The sequence below is a fragment of the Triticum aestivum genome, chromosome 2B, assembly GCF_018294505.1.
Source record: "Triticum aestivum cultivar Chinese Spring chromosome 2B, IWGSC CS RefSeq v2.1, whole genome shotgun sequence".
Lineage (NCBI taxonomy): Eukaryota > Viridiplantae > Streptophyta > Magnoliopsida > Poales > Poaceae > Triticum > Triticum aestivum.
The window spans coordinates 139,158,788-139,179,844 of record NC_057798.1 but is presented as its reverse complement, the minus strand read 5'-3'; the positions used below and the strand labels follow the sequence as shown (position 1 = coordinate 139,179,844).

Genomic DNA, 21,057 nt, shown 5'->3' with positions numbered 1-21,057 from the left:
ATGTGAACAATGAACTCATTCAAGCCTCTGCGGGCCAAGTACTATTAGGGAACATGCCTAGGTAATAGATATCTCGATTTTTCCAGCGGTAGAAAAAAATGGAACTTTTTATTTTTAGTAGTACTCTCTCCGTCCTATAATGTAAGACGTTTCTTGACACTATACTAGTTGTAAAGCATGGCACACTGAACTATTGAGTAGTCATCACGCGTTTGCCAGACATTCACGACGTCTAGATTTGCGGGAGTGGGCTTGTCACCTAGCGGTGTATCAAGGACATAATTCTTCTATGCAACAATGATGATAATCCTCAAGTTACGGACACAGTCTGTGTAGTTGCTACCATAAGTTTTCAACTTAGCTTTCTCTAGGAACGCATTAAAATTCAGGGGAACGGTAGCTCAAGCCATTGGTCTACAACATAAATATGCAAAACTATAATAGTAAGTTCGTGATAAATTTAAGTTCAGTTAATCAAATTACTAATGAACTCCCACTTAAATAAACATCCCTCAAGTTATCTAAGTGATACATGATCCAAATCAACTAACCCATGTCCGATCATCACGTGAGATGGGATAGTCATCAATGATGAACATCTCTATGTTGATCATATCTACTATATGACTCACGTTCGACCTTTCGGAATCCAGTGTTCCGAGACCATGTCTGTACATGCTAGGCTCGTCAAGTTTAACCCAAGTATTCTGCATGTGCAAAACTATCTTACACATGTTTTATGCGAACGTAGAGTCTATCACACCCGATCATCACGAGGTGCTTCGAAACGACGAACTTTGGCTGCGGTGCATACTCGGGGAGAGTACTTTTATCTTGAAATTTAGTGAAGGGATCATCTTATAATGCTACCGCCATTCTAAGAAAAATAAGATGCATAAAGGATAAACATCACATGCAATCAAAAAAAGATGTGGCATGATATGGCCATCATCATCTTGTGCTTTTGATATCCATCTCCAAAGCATCATCATGATCTCCATCATTATCTTGTGCTTTTGATCTCCATCTCCAAAGCATCGTCATGATCTCCATCATCACTGGCTCGACACCTTGATCTACATCATTGCGTCGAGGTCATCTCGCTAACTATTGCTTCTACAACTATCGCTACCGCATAGTGATAAAATAAAGCAATTACATGGCGTTTGCATTTCATACAATAAAGAGATAACCATAAGGCTCCTGCCGGTTGCCGATAACTTTTACAAAACATGATCATCTCATACAATAACGTATATCACATCATGTCTTGACCATATCACATCACAACATGCCCTGCAAAAACAAGTTAGGCGTCCTCTACTTTGTTGTTGCAAGTTTTACGTGGCTGCTACGGGCTTCTAGTAAGAACCGTTCTTACCTACGCAAAACCACAACGGTGATTCATCAAGTTTGCTATTTTAAGCTTCTTCAAGGCGGCCGTAGTCAAATTTGATTCAACTAAAGTAGGAGAAACAGACACCCGCCAGCCACCTTTATGCAAAACTAGTTGCATGTCTGTCGGTGGAACCGGTCTCATGTGCGTGGACATGTAAGGTTGGTCCGGGACCCTTCATCCCACAATACCGTAGAATCAAAATAATATGTTGGTGGTAAGTAGTATGACTATCATCGCCCACAACTCTTTGTGTTCTACTCGTGCATATCATCTACGCATAGACCTGGCTCGGATGCCAATGTTGGAAAATGTTGCATGGAAAACAAAAAGTTTTCTACCCAAACACAAGATCTATCCATGGAGATGCATAGCAACCAGAGGGGAGAGTATGTCTACGTACCCTCGTAGACAGTAAGTGGAAGTGTTTGTTAACGCGGTGATGTAGTCGAACTTCTTCGTGCTCCAACCGATTGAGTACCGAACGTACGACACCTCCGCGTTCAGCACACGTTCAGCTCAGTGACGTCCTCCGCCTTCTAGATCCAGCAAGATAGCGAGGTAGCAGATGAGTTCCGGTAGTACGACGACGTGGTGATGGTGATGGTGAAGTTATCTTCGTAGGGCTCTGCCTAAGCACTACGAAAAAATGACCGAGGGTGTAAACGGTGGAGGGGGGCGCCGCACACGGCTAAGCAATTGTCGTCGTTATGTGTGGCGCCCCCCTCCCACATATATATAGGTAGGGGGAGAGGGGAGAGACCAAGGGGCACCCCAAGTAGGGCCAAATCCTACTTAGGCACCTGCCCTTGGCCGTGCCCTCTCTTCCATATTTGCCGGAGGGAAAAAGGGAGAGGGGGGAGAGGGAAGGAACAGGGAGGCCGAATCCCCCCTTTCCTTTCTCCCACTTGGCCGGCTGCCATAGGGGGGTACTGTTGGGGAACGAAGTAATTTCAAAAATTTCCTACGCACACGCAAGATCATGGTGATGCATAGCAACGAGAGGGGAGAGTGTGTCCACGTACCCTCATAGACCGAAAGCGGAAGCGTTAGCACAACGCGGTTGATGTAGTCGTACATCTTCACGATCCGACCGATCAAGTACCGAACGCATGGTACCTCCGAGTTCAGCACACGTTCAGCTCGATGACGTCCCTCGAACTCTGATCCAGCTGAGCTTTGAGGGAGAGTTCCGTCAGCACGACGGTGTGGTGACGATGATGATGTTCTACCGACGCAGGGCTTCGCCTAAGCACCGCTACGATATTATCGAGGTGGATTATGGTAGAAGGAGGCACCGCACACGGATAAGAGATCCTAGGGATCAATTGTTGTGTCTAGAGGTGCCCCCTGCCCCCGTATATAAAGGAGCAAGGGGGGAGGCGGCCAACCTAGGAGGAGGGCGCGCCAAGGGGGGGGTCCTACTCCTGGTGGGAGTAGGACTCCTCCTTTCCTTGTTGGAGTAGGAGAGAAGGAAAGAGGAGGAGAGGGAGAAGGAAAAGGGGGCTGCACCCCTTGTCCAATTCAAAGCAGAGGGGGGGCGCAGGCCTCCTTCCTTTTGACCTCTCTCCTCTATTCCCGTATGGCCCAATAAGGCCCATATACTCCTCGGCGAATTCCCGTAACTCTCCGGTACTCCGAAAAATACCGGAATCACTTGGAACCTTTCCGAAGTCCGAATATAGTCGTACAATATATTGATCTTTACGTCTCGACCATTTCGAGACTCCTCGTCATGTTCCCGATCTCATCCAGGACACCAAACTCCTTTGGTACATAAAAACACATAAACTCATAATATAATCGTCATCGAAATTTAAGCGTGCGGACCCTACGGGTTCGAGAACAATGTAGACATGACCGAGACACGTCTCCGGTCAATAACCAATAGCGAAACCTGGATGCTCATATTCGCTCCCACATATTCTACAAAGATCTTTATCGGTCAAACTGTATAACAATATACATTGTTCCCTTTGTCATCGGTATGTTACTTGCCCGAGATTCGATCGTCGGTATCTCAATACCTAGTTCAATCTCGTTACCGGCAAGTCTCTTTACTCGTTATGTAATGCATCATCCCGCAACTAACTCATTAGTCACATTGCTTGCAAGGCTTATAGTGATATGCATTACCGAGAGGGCCCAGAGATACCTCTCCGACAATCGGAGTGACAAATCCTAATCTCGAAATACGCCAACTCAACAAGTACCTTCGGAGACACCTGTAGAGCTCCTTTATAATGACCCAATTACGTTGTGACGTTTGGTAGCACACAAAGTGTTCCTCCGGTAAACGGGAGTTGCATAATCTCATAGTCATAGGAACATGTATAAGTCATGAAGAAAGCAATAGCAACATACTAAACGATCAAGTGCTAAGCTAAGGGAATGGGTCAAGTCAATCACATCATTCTCCTAATGATGTGATCCCATTAATCAAATGACAACTCATGTCTATGGCTAGGAAACTTAACCATCTTTGATTCACGAGCTAGTCAAGTAGAGGCATACTAGTGACACTTTGTTTGTCTATGTATTCACACATGTATCAAGTTTCCGGTTAATACAATTCTAGCATGAATAATAAGCATTTATCATGAAATAAGGAAATAAATAATAACTTTATTATTGCCTCTAGGGCATATTTCCTTCAGGTACGCCAGCCACTTGTGGGCTGGTGTGCTCCCCTCTAATGGCCCAATAGGCCCATTACCCTCCCGGGGGTGCCCGGTACCCCCTCCGGCATTCCGATGACTACCCGGTACACTCCGAAACACTTCCGGTGTCCTAATACCATCGTTATATATATATATATATATAGGGTGGGTCTATTATGATAACACCCCCTTAAGACCTTATTCTGCACACCCGGTGCTTATTCTGATAACACCCAGATCGAGTCAACCGAGCCGCAACGCAAAGGAGAAAAAAGCACCCCACCCACCCACGTTAAACACCCCCTAGTCGTGCTTTCTCCCTCCCCCATGACCCCCACCCACCCACCACCGCCCCCACCACCGCGCGCCACCTGCAACCACTTTCTGCCGCGCGCCGGATGCACACTGCCGACGGCAACCGCGCCCCCCTCCCGAACGCCCCACCCGAGCGCCGCCCTGCCCCGAGCACCACCTTTCCTACCTCCCCCGTTTCGGCCATCCCAGGATCCGCCGGATCCAGCTCTATCTCCGGCGTCACCGCCGCCTCCCCCGACCACCGTTCCAACTGGGGTCGTGGACTCCCTGCATCGCCACCCTTCCTCACCCAGGTGGACACCACCGCGACCTCTCCTGGTGCCGGATCCAGTCGGATCCGCCTCCAAAGGCGTCATCCCGCGCGCGGCCGTGGCCGGACCAGCTCCCCGTCCCGCCTCCTCTCCTGGATGCCACCGTTGCGGAAGCAGCACCTCCCCCTCCACTTCCGTCAACGGCCAGAGGCGGAGGTACTCCTCTACGCCGTTCTGGTTCGGCGGGTCCTCACCTCCCTACGCCGCTCCGGCGCCAGATCTGGGCCCTCCGGCCCCTACCTCGCCACCACCTACCTCGACGGTGCCCCACATGGGTGCAGTTCGCCCCGCTTCTCGTCGGGGTTCGGTTGCCCCGATGCTGCAGTGCGCCTGGAGGTTTCCTCCTACCCCATCCCGCCCCGCCCATTCTACTCCCGCCCCATCCGGGGTGAGGTCGCTATGCTCGTCATGGTGAGGAGGGGCGGTGGAGGTTAGGACACACCGGATCAGGGCGCCCAACCACCAGATCTCATTGAGGCATGGAACACGAGATTTGCGATGATGTTTACCATCAAGGTGCCCTCTTCCTTCTATTCTTCTTCGAACAACAAAGCATCTATTAGTCCCCCGATTCTCTCTTCCTTTCTTGCAGTTCACTATGTGATTCATTGAAAAAAAAATCATTTTCTAGTGCAGGGAGCAGGGCGAGGGAGGCCACGACGACCATGGCTGGGATCCCTCTGCCACAGCTGTGCCAGGGGACGGATCTGTGTTCTGTCACCCGCCGCTGACAAAATCCACCCCCGGCGGTGACTACACGCGCCGACGTTGGGGAGGCTCTGCTCCTCGGGCTAGCAGCTACAACAGGGAGGTGCTCTGCTTCTCCACCAACGAGCCAGCAGACTACAGATGACTCCCAGGCAGTTCGGTGGCCTCGTGCTTCAGTCCGTTTCATTCCAAAAAACTGGAAAAGTTTGCTGTTTTGCTCTTGTTTTGACAAGAATTTGGTGCTTCACTTCTGTTAATAAAACCACAAGCAGTATTCTTTCTTTTTTGATGCGGTTCACTTGTACTTTTGTATATGCGAGAAAAAGGAAGCATCATGTGCATGCAGTTCCTTTTTGTATATGCCTGCAATGTGGTGTGTGTATGTCTGCAGTACACCCCATCGGTCATGTGTTTTTAGAAAAACAATTTGTATTGTCACATGTGGCCATTTCACTTGTTTTCTGTATGCTTGCAATGTGGTGTATGTATGTTTGCAGTTCACTCCCATGGTTCCCTTTGTAGAACAATAAAAAATCAACACAGAAAGAAGTTAGTTTCTTTTTAGATGAAGTCCACTAGTTTCTACCCTGTGATTCACTTACATCAACCGAAACAATGCAGTTCTTTAGTCTGGGCCACGCAGTTCACTAACTTTGACCATGAGGTTCACAAATAAGCGTAAAAAAGTTCGAAAAAAGAGAAAACTTACGGGGTTCACTTGCCTGTCTGATGCAGTGCGGTTTTCATTTTGAAGCAGTGCGATCGGCCGTATGATGTTGTTCATCCCGTAAGTGCAAAAAATTGTTACGGAAGCAAAAAAAGTAATGCGGTTCATTTCTTGGTAGTGTTGTGGTTCATTTACACCCGATGTGAAGTGCACTCTACTTTCTCGTCCTTAAAAAAATTATGTTTGAATTAAAGAAATCATGCAGTTCTCTTACCCGTCTGATGCAGAGTGGTTTTTCGTCCGATGTAGTGCGGTTTTTAGTCGGATGAAGTATGCACGTCGATTTGGGTGTCGCGAAAAACAGAGTGTCCGCATTTCGGTAAATTCAAAATTCCTCTTAAACAGTAAAGAATTAGAGAGAATGTTCTACATGAAAAAGTTGCGTCTCGTCCATATCTTTTCCAACGGCATATCATTTGAATCATTTCGACAACCGGTTTGTAAAAATTTCAAAAAAACGGCCGCTATCACTCGTCCTCCGCCGCACGATTTTCAAAATTAACTTAAAACCGTAAGGAATCTCAAAACCATTCCAACATATGATAGTTGCGCCTTGTCCATAGCTTTCCAACGACGTATTACACGCCTTGTTTCGACAAACGGTTTAAAAACTAGAGCGAAAACAGTACCGAAAATTTGAAAAAAATTGAAAAAACAGAATTCCGCGATTTAGTAAATTTGAAACTGCTCTTAAACCGTAACGAATTAGAGATAGATTTATATATGGAAAAGATGCGCCTCGACGATATCTATCCAAGGGCATATCGTTTGCTTCATTCCGACGAGCGGTTTAGAAGAAATCACGAAAAAACGCTCGCTGCCACTCATCGTCCGCCGCGCCGTTTTTGAAACTGCTCTTAAACCGCAAGGAATCTCGAAAAGTGTTCAACATGGCGAAGTTGCGCCTAATCCATAGCTTTTTAACGGTATATTATACGCCTCGTTCCGATAAACGATTAAAAACTAGAGCGAAAACAGTACCAGAAAAACACTGCATGTAATTTTTTTTGACGCGAAGTTCACTAGTCTCTGTTGCAGTGCTCGTCGTCAAAATGATGCAGTGCGCTTCTGTTCAGCGTGCAGTGCCGAAGTGGTGTGCAGAATAGTTATTCTGCTAATATTAGCAGAATAGACCGTCTGTATATATATATATATATATATATATATATATATATATATATATATATCAATCTTTACTTACGGACCATTCCAGAGCTCCTCTTCATGTCTGTGATCTCATCCGGGACTCCGAACAACATTCGGTTACCAAATCATATAACTCATATAACACTATATCGTCAACGAACGTTAAGCATGCGGACCTTACGGGTTTGAGAACTATGTACACATGACCGAGAAACCTCTCTGACCAATAACCAATAGAGGAACCTGAATGCCCATATTAGCTCCTACATATTCTGCGAAGACCTTTATCGGTCGAACCTTATGATAACATACGTAATTCCCTTTGTCCATCGGTATGTTACTTGCCCGAGATTCAATCGTCGATATCTTCATACCTAGTTCAATCTCGTTACTGGCAAGTCTCTTTACTCGTTCCGTAATACATCATCTTGCAACTAACTCCTTAGTCACTTTTCTTGCAAGGCTTCTTATGATGTGTATTACCGAGAGGGCCTGGAGATACCTCTCTTGCACTCGGAGTGACAAATCGTAATCTCGATCTATGCCAACTCAACAAACACACCTTCAGAGATACCTATAGAGCATTTTTATGATCACCCAATTACGTTATGATGTTATAGCACACAAGGTATTCGTCCAGTATCCGGGAGTTGCGTAATCTCATAGTTTAAGGAATATGTATTTGTCATCAAGAAAGCAATAGCAATAAACTTCAATATGCTAAGCTAACGGATGGGTCTTGTCCATCACATCCTTCTCCTAATGATGTGATCATGTTATCAAATGACAACACATGTCTATGTTTAGGAAACCTTAACAATCTTTGATCAACGAGCTAGTCTAGTAGAAGCTTACTAGGGAAACGGTATTTGTTTATGTATTCACACATGTATTTAAGTTCCCGATCAATAAAATTCTAACATGAATAATAAACCTTTATCATGAATAAGGAAATATAAAATAACAACTTTATTATTGCCTCTAGGGCATATTTCCTTCAGTTATCATGCTCATGGATCCTAGCAACATGGATGAGAAGGCAAAATAATATTGGGAGTTCGATCGTGGGGACATCCTGACTAAGATGTGTGGTGGTGGTGGTGGTGCCGATTGTGATGATGCAATTGCATGAGGTCCATGCTAGGATGGCTCTTGGTTCACCATGTGTTGGGATTTTTTAGCGAACTTGTTAATTTGGTGCCTTTTAATAGAAACTATAGTTATGGTTTGATCGATTGGATGAAATTTATTTATGCCCTACTTCAATTATGATATGATGCATTTTAATTGTTTATGTTTGCTTTGAAATGTGATAATTTTGTTTCAATTGTTTGACCAAAGGTTGGAAGAATTAACAAACCAAAAATTTAGGGGATTATTAAACTATAGGGGTCTGCTAGCTCAGCAAAATTTTAATCTCTTCAAATATTGACTTTATTTATAACCTAAAGATTTGAATTTTTAAAATAGGGAGAAGTTTTGAGGATTTTTTTGAGGAACTGACAATGATGGCCTATGATTAAGAATAGATAATCTTAGAGGAGTAGGATTACAAAGCACAACCTATGGCCGCAGAAATGCATCACGCACTTAACAGAAATAGAGCTTACATTAGTCAGGCTTAGGGGAGGTTCATTTTCACAGTTAGCAGTAGCAAGTCTTGCTTAATCAGGTGTAGAACTCAAGGACCTTGCACGAAAGTGTGCTCAAACACCTGCCTATTCCCCTCTCTCCAAAGGTTCCAACAAGTGTAGATAGCTGAGGAAATGCGTTTGTCGTCCATGGGCAGGTGAAATCATTCCACCAAGATGAAATGGAGGTGGTCAGATCATCATTAGTAATGGGTCTGGGAAGCCACTTCAATCTGCCACCATCAGCCAAACCTCCTTGGCAAAGGAGCATTTGAGGATGAGATGTAGAGGAGTTTCCGCAACCTAGTCGCAGAGGTTGCACAACTGATTGTTGGCCAATCCCCTGGTGGAAAGATTGTCATTGGAGAGGATCTACTCCCTCCGTTCGGAATTACTTGTCACAAAAATGGATGTATCTACAACTAAAATACATCTAGATACATTCATTTCTTGGACGAGTAATTCCGAACGGAGGGAGTAGCCACGAACGGAAAGCTAAGTGAAGAAGTGCCATTTGTGCTCGACCTTATCTTTCCAGAGCTTGGAGAAGTTGCAAGTGGAGTACGAGCCAATGAAAGTGCAGAGTGAGCAGAGTAAACACCTGAGTTGGAATAATTCCACAAAACAACATCCTTTGAATCTGGTTGCAGCTGGACCTGCTCAATCAACTGCCAGAATTGGGTGAATTTACCCAGCTTAGAGGTGATTGTGAAGTGCCCGCTGGACCAAAATGTTTACGAGTGCTTAAAGGTGGCAGGTGAGGAGCCATGAAGGCTGGAGGCATCTATCATGCTAGAATGAGGTCTTGTAGCCATTGCCTAGAGAATGGACGTTGCTGCTTGGAACAGAGTGATACCATCAGCGTCACTAGGGGTCTGAGAACCTACCCAAGGCCGGTCAACGTTCATCCACTCGTACTATTTCCAACAAAGAGAGAGAGCATGATCGAAACGCAGATCCAAGACACCGAGGCCCCCCAAGTTCTTTGGATGGCAGACAGTTGCCCAATGGACTAAGGCCATGCCCTCCAGAAGCATCTGATTAGATGTCCATAAGAAATCGTGCCTTAACTTGTCGACTTTTTTGATGGTCCAAATGTCCAGCCTGAGCATGGAGATGATGTTGCTGGTGGTTTGTTTAGGAAAGACAATGTGGTTTCTGATATATGAAAATTGGAGAGGGAGCTCTCTCTTTTTTAAAAAAAAATGACACCTTGAGATGAGGTATGAGGGAATAGCAGAGAGAACGAGTTAACAAGCTGAAGGCGAGCGTTGCTAGGAAGCAAATCCTTATTCCACGGCTGCAACCTCGAAGCGAGCTTGTCAAAGGTTCGTTGCAGATCAGCTCTGGTTATCTTTTTTTGAGGTGCAATGGCAGGCCAAGATATTGCAGGGAACTGCATCACCGGAATTGAAAATTTTCATAGTAGAGCCCGCAGGTCAATCTGGTTTTTGAATTATCCGGTTTTAAAAATTAAGGGGCTTTTCATGTTTTTTGAGTTGAACGACCATTTTTATACTTTTGAAAAAGTCATGGGACGATAAGTTTAGCACTATGTTGACCTACTCTTCGAGTTGAGCAAGCTCAGTTTTGTACCCTCGATTTTTTGGATGTCGGCCCGTGAGATGATGCTGGCCCGAGAAGCAACAAACCTCCGCGCCACAAACTGCTCGCCGCCATGTGCTACAAACCACATCGCCGACAGCGACGTCGTCGTCGTCGTTCATGCCCCCGATAAACCTCTCTTCTCCTCACACTCGGTTCACTCCACTCCACTCGAAAACAACCGCGCCAGCCAGCCACACAGTCCCGAGCAGCCAGCCGGTCGCCTCACTCCTCGCTCGTGCGCATTGTCCGGCAAGCAACGCTCGCTACGCGCGGCGTGGGTCATGGCACTACTGCTGCTGCGCGGCTGCCTCGCGCCGGTCAACGCCACCGCCCCGGCGTTTCGGCGAGGGGAGACGACGAGCCTGGTTAGTTACCGCCGGCCGTCCCGGTTCGGCGCGGTCGTCGCCTCGGCCGCCGCGTCCTCGCCGTCCGGGGGCGACGGCGCGACCGCCGCGGTGGACGCGGTGCTGCGCGGCTCGGAGGGGTCCAAGGCCAAGGCGCTCGACTACGGCGGGACCAACGGCGCCGTTGTCTCCGGCACCGCTAGGTCCACGACCATCGAGACCACCGTCGAGAGGGTAAGCACGCGGACGCGCATCTTATGCCTATCGTTTGCGTGGTATGGCGCCTGGGCTGATGCTGTTCCTCGCGCAGATCATCTTCGATTTCCGGTTCCTGGCTCTCCTCGCCGTCGCCGGATCGCTGGCGGGCTCCCTCCTCTGCTTCCTCAATGTAACTTCTCTCAGTCTCATCTCTGCAGTTCCTCACGATTCAGATAACCAGACATAATTACAGTACTTTTTGACTTTGTTATTAGTGAGTAACATCGTTCAGATGGATGTAATTAAGAATCTTGTATCGGTTGGTGATCAGGGATGTGTGTACATAAAAGAGGCGTACTGCGTCTACTGGACGAGCTGCGCCAAAGGTGTACATACAGGGCAGATGGTCCTCAAGGTCGTCGAGGCCATTGGTAACTGAAATATTCTCTGTCGAATTGATACACATGATGACTGGATTTACACCAACTGCTACTGACACTGTAAATTTTTTCACTTTGCTGTTGCAGATGTGTATCTTGCTGGAACTGTCATGCTGATCTTCGGGATGGGCCTCTACGGGCTGTTCATCAGCAACGCGTCCAACGATTTACCCTCCGGATCCGACCGGGCTCTGCAGGGATCGTCGCTGTTTGGGATGTTCGCTCTCAAGGTGATACCGATCCCAGTCAAAGCATTCAACAAGTTTTGTTAGTACAAATTCAGATTCAGAAACCTGAACTTTGTTCGTCTCGTGCCGTCGTTGTTGCAGGAGAGGCCGAAGTGGATGAAGATCACGTCGCTGGACGAGCTCAAGACGAAGGTGGGGCACGTCATCGTGATGATCCTGCTGGTGAAGATGTTCGAGCGGAGCAAGATGGTGAAGATCACCACGGGGCTGGACCTCCTCAGCTACTCGGTCTGCATCTTCCTCTCCTCGGCCTCCCTCTACATCCTGCACAACCTCCACCGGCCCGAGCACGAGGAGTCGGTCATGCCCCACTTGTAGCTGAACCGTGCCACTCGCTCAGAGGCCATGGCCTCGTGATGTACATGTACATGTAGGTTGATATCTGATCGATCGATGCATCGACCCCGACGTGCTAAGAAGAGAACGAATCGATTCGCGGTTGGGGATCGGCGCTCGAGCACGAGGAACATGTGTACTGTAACAGTGTAGGAAGGAAGAACTTGATCAAAACATTCATATAAAAAACACGAAGTCTCTGAAGTTTGAAGTTTGTGCCGAATTGCTGACATTTGTGTGCCAGTTATTAGTAGCTACTCTAAAAACAACAAAGTTTTTGCTGCCAAGTGCAACTAGGCCAGGCCTCGGTCACGGCACTGAACCGAAGGGATTATGATCAGCCTTGGACAGCCTCGGCGGGTGGTCCGGCGAGGTCTCCAGCACCATGGCAGCGTCATCCACGAAGCAGTACACGCGGCCTGCGAACGACAAGACTGGTCCGAGTATCGGGTCCTCCCACTCCACCTCTGCCCAGCGCTCGTCGCCGGGTCTCGCGACGCCCAGCAGCCCGTGCAAATTGATCACGATCGCGGAATCGTAGGTCAGCTCCACGCCGAAGTGGACCTCGTGGGGCCATCTCGGGAAAACATCGGCCCGCCAGAAGCCGGACAGCAGCGCGGTCACCGGCGGCAGGTCTGCGCGGGCGCCGGTGACCGGGTTCACCACGAACACGGCGTCGGTCTTCTTGTTGAGCAGGACGAGGAGGCCCTGGGACGTGCGCGCGAGGTGCGTGCGGCCGTCCCGGCCGTTCAGCCCCCGGATCGTCATCCGGATGTGCTCGCCGGTGGCGTCGTTCTTGAAGCGGCTGTACCGGTAGCGAAGGCCGCGGCTCACAACGTCCTGGAGCATGGTCCAGCACCGCGGGTGGAACCGTGGGTCGAGGGCGTCGGCCTGCGGGTCCGCCGTGCAACGCCGCCACGCTTTGCTCGACGCGCGGAAGCGGACGTAGTCGGCGACGTCGCGGGAGAGCACGCGGTCCGCGATCAGCCACGCCGGCCCGGACCCCAGGCTCGCCCAGTCCCGCCTGCGCGCGGCCAGAAAATGGACGAAGCATCGAGTCAGGCCGGCGCGACAGACGATAAGCTTTTGGATAAAGAATGAAACGGAAAGGCAAATGCAGATCATACCATTCGCTGGCGGGGGCGTGCACCGTCGACTCTGCGGCGGCGGATGATCCATCGCCGACGCGGGCGCGCTTCGTTCGGCGCCGGCGATGGCTTTTCGGCACCTTGCTCGCGGGGGTGCTTGATGGTGTGGAATTGGATGCCATGTCCGGCCGTGTCGCCGGACCTAGCCTGATGCGGGAGTGCGGGGCTGAGATCCAGTATATATTGAGCCGTAGTGTTTGAAGTTTGAACAGTTTGGTGCGCCCACAGCGCGCGATAGATGGTAGCGAATCTTCTGCCGTTATACTGTTTCTACCAATGATCGCTCAGATTGCGGTCGCCGCTGGATTATAGCCGCCCGCTATGTTGCCAGTAGCGCACTTTCCGTTTTTCTCACACCAAATGCTAATGTGCAAACATCAGCACACAACGACTCCCGCGGGACGCGGCGGCAACCATCGGATTTTTGCACGAATCTCCGCACACAATGATTGCTGACTCAGCTTGGAGCAATCGTTCGCTCCTTTTCGATTCCGCGCGAACTTGGCTTTGGAGCCATGGGGACATATCGTCATCTTTGCTCCTTCCAGTCTCCTAGATCCACCATTTCGATGGGCTCTACTTCCATTCAATGTCTTCGGAGACTTCAAATTGCCGCAAGGGAGTAATGGCGGAGGGGCGTCGCAGCTGGAGATTGTGGGAGGAAAGGAGTAGGATGCTGGAGCTGGTCAAGGGAGTGGTGTACACTCCAGAAGCGTGGGCTCGGATGGGGGGGGGGGGGAGGCTACATACCACGCCGCTTGGGATGTACTACGAGTCGTTTTTTTTGCAGGGAAACCTTAAAGAGCTTTATTCAACAAGTGCTCGCTGAGCAGTCGGCCAATAGGCTGCTGATCAGGAACGGGGGAGTAGAGTATAACCAGCTCTCAGTCACAGAAAGCGTACAAGCACGCTTCGCACACAAATATGCTGGACCCTTTGCTGATCTCATTACATGTTGAACAGTAAAAAAAAGTAAAGCTAAGAGCTAGCTCTCCTATTTCATCTAGGATAGGTGCTATCACCGAACGGTCAGTGTAGCGAGAGTTCCAGAGGTTTACTGCCTCTAGACAGTCGGTCTCCATGATCACATGCGTGTAGCCTCGTAGTGTTGCGAGTAAAACTCCTTCCTTAAGCGCTAGAGCCTCCGCGATCAGAGGATATGTCACCCCCGGGATCCGCTTGCACCATGCACCCTTGAAGCCCGATGTCAAACGAGCGATGCCACCCGCCCCTGCGTTGCCATCATCGAGATGAGTGGCAGCGTCAGTGTTGATTTTCATGTATCCATCGTCGGGCGGCCGCCATCCGAAGCCTGGCAACATAGAAACTTGCTGCTTCGGTAGCTCAAGTAGAGCTAGATCCTCGCGTATCCATCTTACTGAAAAGACAGGATCAGTGCCATCCCGTTCGTGTGTTAGCCGATTTCGAGATGTCCAGATTGCCCACATCACCGTGACAAGGATTGCTCGTTCCTTCTCAGAAAAACGTTGATCACATAAAATGTCCTTGGACCATGTGCGGGGATGCAGCCTTGGCAAGTTGATGTCGAAGAGCAGCCTGGTTTCCTCCCGGAACCGGCGAGCATGTGAGCAATGCATAAGTGCATGCTCCAGATCTTCTTCTCTCGCCAAACAAACCTTGCAGGTGCTGATCTGTCTCATGTGGCGACGTTTGAGAGTACACTCGTCCGGTAAGATCCCTCTCATCACACGCCACCAAAACACCTTGACTTTAGGGACTAATTTGAGTTTCCAGATAGCATTCTCCGCCGTGTCGCAACGGAATGTTCAGAATGGCTGCGGCATCCGGCGCGATAAAGATCTCCCGAACCTGCTTTGTCCGCCATGTCCAGCTTAGTGGGTCTATCAATTCATTCATGGTTTGCACCGTGGTGTTAGCTGGACGTAACAGAGGAGACATCTTGATGGTGGAAGGAATCCATTTATCCTCCCAAATTGATATGGACGATCCGTCGCCTACTCGCTTCACCAGACCGGCCTGCAGTGCTTTACGGCCCGCCACAATTGCCCGCCAAGTAGCAGACGAGGACTTGGGAACCGAAGCATGTAGGAAATTTGTGTCTGGAAAATATCTTCCTTTCATCACCTTGGCACATAGGGAGTTCGGGTTCATCATGAAACGCCATCCATGCTTCCCTAGCAAGGCCAAGTTGAACATACGGAGATCGCGGAAACCCATTCCGCCCTTGAACTTGGGCGTGGCCAGCTCATCCCAGGCAATCCAGTGCAAGGATCGTTTATCTAGGGAGCTCCCCCACCATAATTTCGCCATACTGGACGTGAGGCCTTTGCACACCTTCTTTGTTAGAAGAAAACAGATCATGCTGAAAGTAGGTATCACTTGAACAATAGACTTGATAAGTGCTTCCCAGTCGGCGCATGCAAATAAGCGTTCGGACCAACCTTGCATTTTCCCTCTAGCTCGATCGCACATGTGTTCAAACGTTCCACTATTGATTTTGCCAACGGCTGTAGGTAGGCCCAGGTATCGCTCTGAAAACGCTTCAACTTGGACACCTAGCAGCTGCTTCAAAGTTTGCCTGAGATCTGTAGGTGTGTTCGGACTGAAATAAATGGCACTCTTACTTCTGTTTACACATTGTTCGGAAGCATCGCCATAGATCTCAAGAATCTGGTTAAGTCTTGTTGCACTTTCCATATTTGCCTTGATGAAGATAAGGCTATCATCGGCAAACAAGAGATGATTCACCCATGGGCTCTAAAGTTTACTCGAATGCCTCTGTCAACATAGTTGCCACAGTTCTTCAAGAGAGATGATAAACCTTCGGCACAAAGGAGAAACAAATAGGGAGATATTGGACATCCTTGCCAAAGTCCTCTGGATGGGGAAAAATATGGTAGCAGCTCTCCGTTCACCCGGACTGCAAAGCGAACGGAAGTGACACACTTCATGATCAACCTCACGAGATTGACCCTGAACCCAAGTTTCAATAGGATTAACTCCAAGAAATGCCATTCCACCCTGTCATAGGCTTTCATCATGTCAAGTTTAACTGCACAAGTGAAATTTTTCCCTTTCTTTCGTCTTTTCATCGTATGAACACTTTCAAAAGCAACCAGGATGTTGTCAGTAATCAAACGGCCGGGGACAAAAGCACTTTGTTCTTCACTGATAATATCATCCATGCACGTGCGCAAGCGGTTGGCAATCACCTTGACTGCCACTTTGTATAAAACAGGACAAAGTGCAATGGGACAATACTGTGAGATATTTTGGGGGTGACGTACCTTTGGGATCAAAGTGATCGATGTATCATTTATGCCCGTGGGGAGTTCACCACCATTGAGAAAATCCAGCACCGCCTTGGTTACATCTTCTCCCAGAAGCTCCCAGTGGCGCTGGAAAAAACCCGCTGTAAAACCGTCCACTCCCGGCGCCTTGGATGGAGCCATTTGAAACAGAGCCTGGCGCACTTCGGATGGTTCGAACGGTTTGCATAGGAGATCGTTCATAGCCGGGGTAACCCGGGTGGGAACATGTGATAATAGTGCATTGGCATCATGGACGCCTTGCGAGGAGTAGAGAGCCTGATAAAAGGCTAAAATTTCCTCTTTCACTTCTGTATCCGTAGCATAAGCAGATCCATCTGCTCTCGTGAGAGAAGTTATTCTATTAGTGCGCTGACGCTGCCTTGCTTGTGCCTGGAAGTAGGTCGTGTTGTGGTCTCCCTCGCGCAACCATGGGACTCGCGAGCGTTGCCGAAGCCAAACCTCTTGGAGACGGAGTGTATCTCTTAACTGAACCACAATTCTTTTCTCCTCTTCTGTTGGGCCGCGGCCAACTGAATGGCGTCATAGCCGGTCTAGTCGTTTTTGCAGATTACGTACCGATTTCGACAGGCTACCAAACTCTCGGGCTCCCCAAGGCTCGAGTTGCTGTTGAAGCTCCCCAAGGGAGTCCATTATTCCTTGCATGCCAGGGTTGCGATCATGACTGCGCCAAGAGGTCGATATGAGTTGATCGTAATCCTGGTGTGACTGCCAAATATTCTCATAACGGAATTGTTTTTTCTTGAACGAGCGATGTGGGAATGCGTGATGTCTGAATTCTGTCACAACAAAGCAATGATCTGACTCCACCGCACACACATGTCGTACTCGTGCATGTTCAAACTTCAGTCTAAACTCTTCGTTGGCAAAGGCCCTGTCTAGCCTAGCCTTGACATTTGCATCTCCGGATTGACGATTGTCCCACGTGTATGGAACGCCTGACCAACCTAGGTCCTAGAGAGCACACTCATCGGTCACTTCGCGAAAATTCCTCATCTGCCACTCAGGCCGGGCTGACATGCTGAAGTGTTCATGGGGATAGAGGGTTTCGTTGAAGTCACCAACACAAAGCCATGCATCATGGGGTATGGCATGCAGAGTATGCATAAAGCGCCAACTATGGTGGCGGTCTGCTGCTTTCGGCGCTCCATAGAACCCCGTGAAACGCCAGCCGGCCGAACTACCTGCATCCTCCCGCACCAGCACATCAATATGATTATTGCTGTAGTTCTTCAGTTCCACTTTCACGTCGTTGGACCAGAACAGTCCTATGCCTCCGCTAAGACCGTCGCTGTCCACACCAAAGCTGCCTGCAAACCCTAGAGTATGCCACAGATTCTCAACTCTCTTACCTCTGATCTTTGTCTCCATGACGAAAACCAGAGCGGGCCCTTCTTGCCTCGCGATGTTGCGAAGCTCACGAACTGCCTCGGGGTTTCCAAGCCCCTAGCAGTTCTAGCTTAGACAGTTTACGGCTCCTGGCAGGGCTGTCTAGCAGCTCCTGCCGAGTTGTCCGAAGTGGTGGGTGTGTCTCTCTTCTTCTTTGGTGCGCGTTCCTCTTCCGTATCCACTGAAGTACCCTCCCCAGCCGGATATATTGAACTCGCCGGGATGGTGACCATGTTGTTTTCTTGCTCTTGTTCAGAAGCCGGTGCAGGCAAGGCTAAAGGTCTGTATACTTTCTTCAGGGTCCCAACTTTCCTCTTGTTTCCAATCGTATTCCTTTTCCTAGGAGAGTTGACCTCAGGATCGCCGTCTCTGGTTGAGCTAGTTTCTAGGGTTGCACTTTTAGTTGTTTTTGCACGATGCAGGTTCGTCCTAGAGTTCTCGCCAGAGGAGGCCTTCTTCTTCTCCTCCGGTGCACGGAGGTTGGTTGAAAAGGGGATATCGCCCTTCTCATCTCTGGTACCGGGCGTCGGGCAAACCAAGTCCGGATGGCCAAGGCGACCACACGAAAAACAGAAATTTGGGACTTCTTCATATTGGATATCATACCAGTCACGACTACCGCGAGCCGTAGAATCAATGAGGATCCACCTTCGCAAAGGCTTCCTGACATCAATACTTACTCTCGCCCTCAAAAAGCCTCCAACGGGATCAAACTGCACGTATTTAGCATTAGGATCAATTTTCCTGGCCACTGCCTGACCCCGTTTCTCATTGCGCAGGTTGAATGGCAGGTTAGGAACCCTAGCCCAAATCTACAGCTCGTTGAACTGAAGTTCAGATGGTTGCATGCACTCCGAAAACTCTGAGAGGATGACCGCATGCTTGCTGATGTGCCACGGGTTGCCTTCCCAGACGCGATTGCAATCGCGCTTGGCGGGGAAATCCGCCACAAAGGTGTTCTCTCCGACAGAATTGAAACTCAACCCCTTAGGATTTCCCCAAGCAGGACGGAGGGCGTTGGAGATCGTCTGAATATGGAGTGTGTGGCGATGGAGCACCTTGCCCGCCAGTGACCACTTCGTCGGTTCCTCCTCGTCGACGTCGTCGATCACCAATGGTGTAGCTTCTTCTTCAGTCAGATCTAACTTGCCCATTGCCTCCTCTAGTATCGCCCACGCCGCGCGCGGCGAGAGAGATCCATCCTTCCCTTTGCCGGTGCCAGATTGAGACATCCTGGCGCCGCCCAAATGCGTTGCATCGATCAAGATCAGTCGCGCGCCGTCGTTTCCCCTCGAAACCCTAGTCGCCTAACGAGAGCCGCCTAGGTTTTAGGGGAACCCCTTCGATGAGAAGTACTGCTACTATGAGTCGTCCAACACTGTCGATGGGAGGGTGGCGCCGGTCATCCTTCCACATCGGGTGGTACATCACCCTTCATAGTATATAATTACGTGCAAGCCTTTTGAGTACTCACAAAAAAAACAGATGAAAAAAACCACAATCATTTGTGTTGCCATACAGAGTTTATGTAAAAAAAGAAAGAAAAAGAAAACAAGAAAATGGACACATAAGAAAAGAAAGAAAAAAGAAATGCAAAAAAATACAAGGCGTCCTGCGCCTCCCTATGTGCGGGTTAGGAGGTCTCGAACCACATGACATTCCTTATTCCTCACGCAAGGGGGCTGGTGTGCATCTAATGCGTAAGAGCATCTCCAGCCGTTGGCCCCCCAGGGGTGCATAAAATCGCCGCCTGGGGGCGAGCTGGCGCTAAAAATCGGCATGGGGGCGAGTGGGTTCCCAGCCGTCAACCCCAGGGCCGCCCCCAAGACGCCGTTTATGTTTAAAAAAATATTCAGCAAAGTTCGGCAAATTGGACAGATTATTTGGCTAAAATTTGGCAAACTGGGCATATATTTGACATTTTAAGCAAAGTTATTTAAAAAAGGCCGCAACTACAACTACGGGCCGAAGAAGTCGTTGGGCGCAGCGAAGTCGCCGACGTCGTCGCCATCCTCGCCGTCGTTGTCGGCCTTCTCCTCCTTGACGCGGCCGCCCCTGCTGGACCCTTGCCCGGCGTTGCCCTGGCAGACCGATGGCGGCGGCGGCGCGTCATCATCGTTGCTGTCATCGAGGAGGATGACGCCTCCCTCATGGCGGCCCCAGCGCAGAGCTTCGAACTGCTCTAGGGCGCGGCGCTGGCGCTCCATCTCCATGTGCACCCAGTCATCGCGCACCCATTTCAAGGTCGCTGCGTCGTCGAGCTCCCCGACGCCGGGCTCCGTCTTCACAGCGGGGATCCCCGGCTCCGTCTTCGGTTTGACGAAGCGCGGAGGAGCCGAGGAGGACGCGTGACTGCCGCCCTCATTGATGACGATGCCGGCGCTGCGAGTGCGTCGGCCGAGCGGCGTCTCCGCTGCGGGCTCGGCCTTGACGCTAAACACCGCCGGCGAGCCGGAGGAATGGGAAGAGGAGCGAGAGGAGGAGTGAGAGAAGGAAGTTGAGGAGGAGCCGAACCTCCTAGGCATCCATTGCCCGGCGCTCCAGCGGGGACCAGGGCGGCCACCGCGGCAGGGTATGCCAGCGGCGGGTCATTGCCGCCCTCGAGGTACTCCAGCATGTCGTGGAGCGTGCGGTCGGGGGGCGCCCCACCATACGCGGCGCCCTCGCTATTTTTGACGCCGCCCACCACCAGCGCCCTGTTGGTGGACGCCAGCCTCTGCTCCTGGCGATGCTGGAAGTACGCCGCACACAACGCGTGGTTGTCTGCGGCGTACTGGGAGAGGGCGCGCTGCTCCTCTGTCAGGGAGGCTCGCACGCAGTTGACCACGGCGGCAAAGATGGCGGGGCGCGCCTCGACGTCGGGCACCGGGGAATGGGGACGCCCCCATTGCGGAGCCTCCACCACGTCGGCCCGGCGTGCATGTCTGGTGGCGCCGGGATGTTTGCCTCGAAGAGCAACCAGGCCTTCCACTCGTGGAGCGAGCGACGGCCGAAGCCGTTGGCCGCCGCCGCGTCACCGGGCAATCGCGTGGCCATCAGGCTTGGGAGAGAGGGAGAGGGGAAGGAAGAAGCGTCAGCGGGCAGCTGCGCATGGGGAGAGAGGCAGAGCTCGGCGGGCGGTTGTAGGTTGGTGTGGCCAGA

The 21,057-nt window shown here is 50.1% G+C and overlaps 3 protein-coding genes across 3 annotated transcripts; 2 read left to right on the top strand and 1 right to left on the bottom strand.

The window, feature by feature from the left end:
• Positions 1-4,432: 4,432 nt before the first annotated feature.
• LOC123043910 (uncharacterized) lies at positions 4,433-5,597 on the top strand. Its single transcript, XM_044466502.1, has 2 exons — positions 4,433-5,198; positions 5,314-5,597. Exon 1 carries the CDS (start codon positions 4,455-4,457, stop codon positions 5,115-5,117), a length of 663 nt encoding a protein of 220 aa, XP_044322437.1. The 5' UTR covers positions 4,433-4,454; the 3' UTR covers positions 5,118-5,198; positions 5,314-5,597.
• A 5,047-nt stretch (positions 5,598-10,644) lies between these two features.
• Positions 10,645-12,275, top strand: LOC123043908 (uncharacterized). Its single transcript, XM_044466500.1, has 5 exons — positions 10,645-11,080; positions 11,157-11,234; positions 11,376-11,475; positions 11,572-11,714; positions 11,814-12,275. The coding sequence occupies exons 1-5, from the start codon at positions 10,784-10,786 to the stop codon at positions 12,048-12,050; spliced, it is 855 nt and encodes a 284-aa protein (XP_044322435.1). The 5' UTR covers positions 10,645-10,783; the 3' UTR covers positions 12,051-12,275.
• On the bottom strand, positions 12,238-13,451 carry LOC123043907 (uncharacterized). The gene is made up of 2 exons (XM_044466499.1): positions 13,196-13,451; positions 12,238-13,092 (listed from the first exon to the last, which is right to left on the bottom strand). Exons 1-2 carry the CDS (start codon positions 13,336-13,338, stop codon positions 12,378-12,380), a joined length of 858 nt encoding a protein of 285 aa, XP_044322434.1. The 5' UTR covers positions 13,339-13,451; the 3' UTR covers positions 12,238-12,377.
• Between the last annotated feature and the right edge of the window lie 7,606 nt (positions 13,452-21,057).

Excerpts from the sequence above, each read along its gene's own strand:
- LOC123043910 (XM_044466502.1), top strand. The coding sequence starts at position 4,455 with ATGCACACTGCCGACGGCAACCGCGCCCCCCTCCCGAACGCCCCACCC.
- LOC123043908 (XM_044466500.1), top strand. The coding sequence starts at position 10,784 with ATGGCACTACTGCTGCTGCGCGGCTGCCTCGCGCCGGTCAACGCCACC. Across the intron at positions 11,081-11,156 it reads TCGAGACCACCGTCGAGAGG|ATCATCTTCGATTTCCGGTT; the intron begins GTAAGCACGCGG and ends TTCCTCGCGCAG. Across the intron at positions 11,235-11,375 it reads CCCTCCTCTGCTTCCTCAAT|GGATGTGTGTACATAAAAGA; the intron begins GTAACTTCTCTC and ends GTTGGTGATCAG.
- LOC123043907 (XM_044466499.1), bottom strand. The coding sequence starts at position 13,338 with ATGGCATCCAATTCCACACCATCAAGCACCCCCGCGAGCAAGGTGCCG. Across the intron at positions 13,093-13,195 it reads CACGCCCCCGCCAGCGAATG|GCGGGACTGGGCGAGCCTGG; the intron begins GTATGATCTGCA and ends GGCCGCGCGCAG.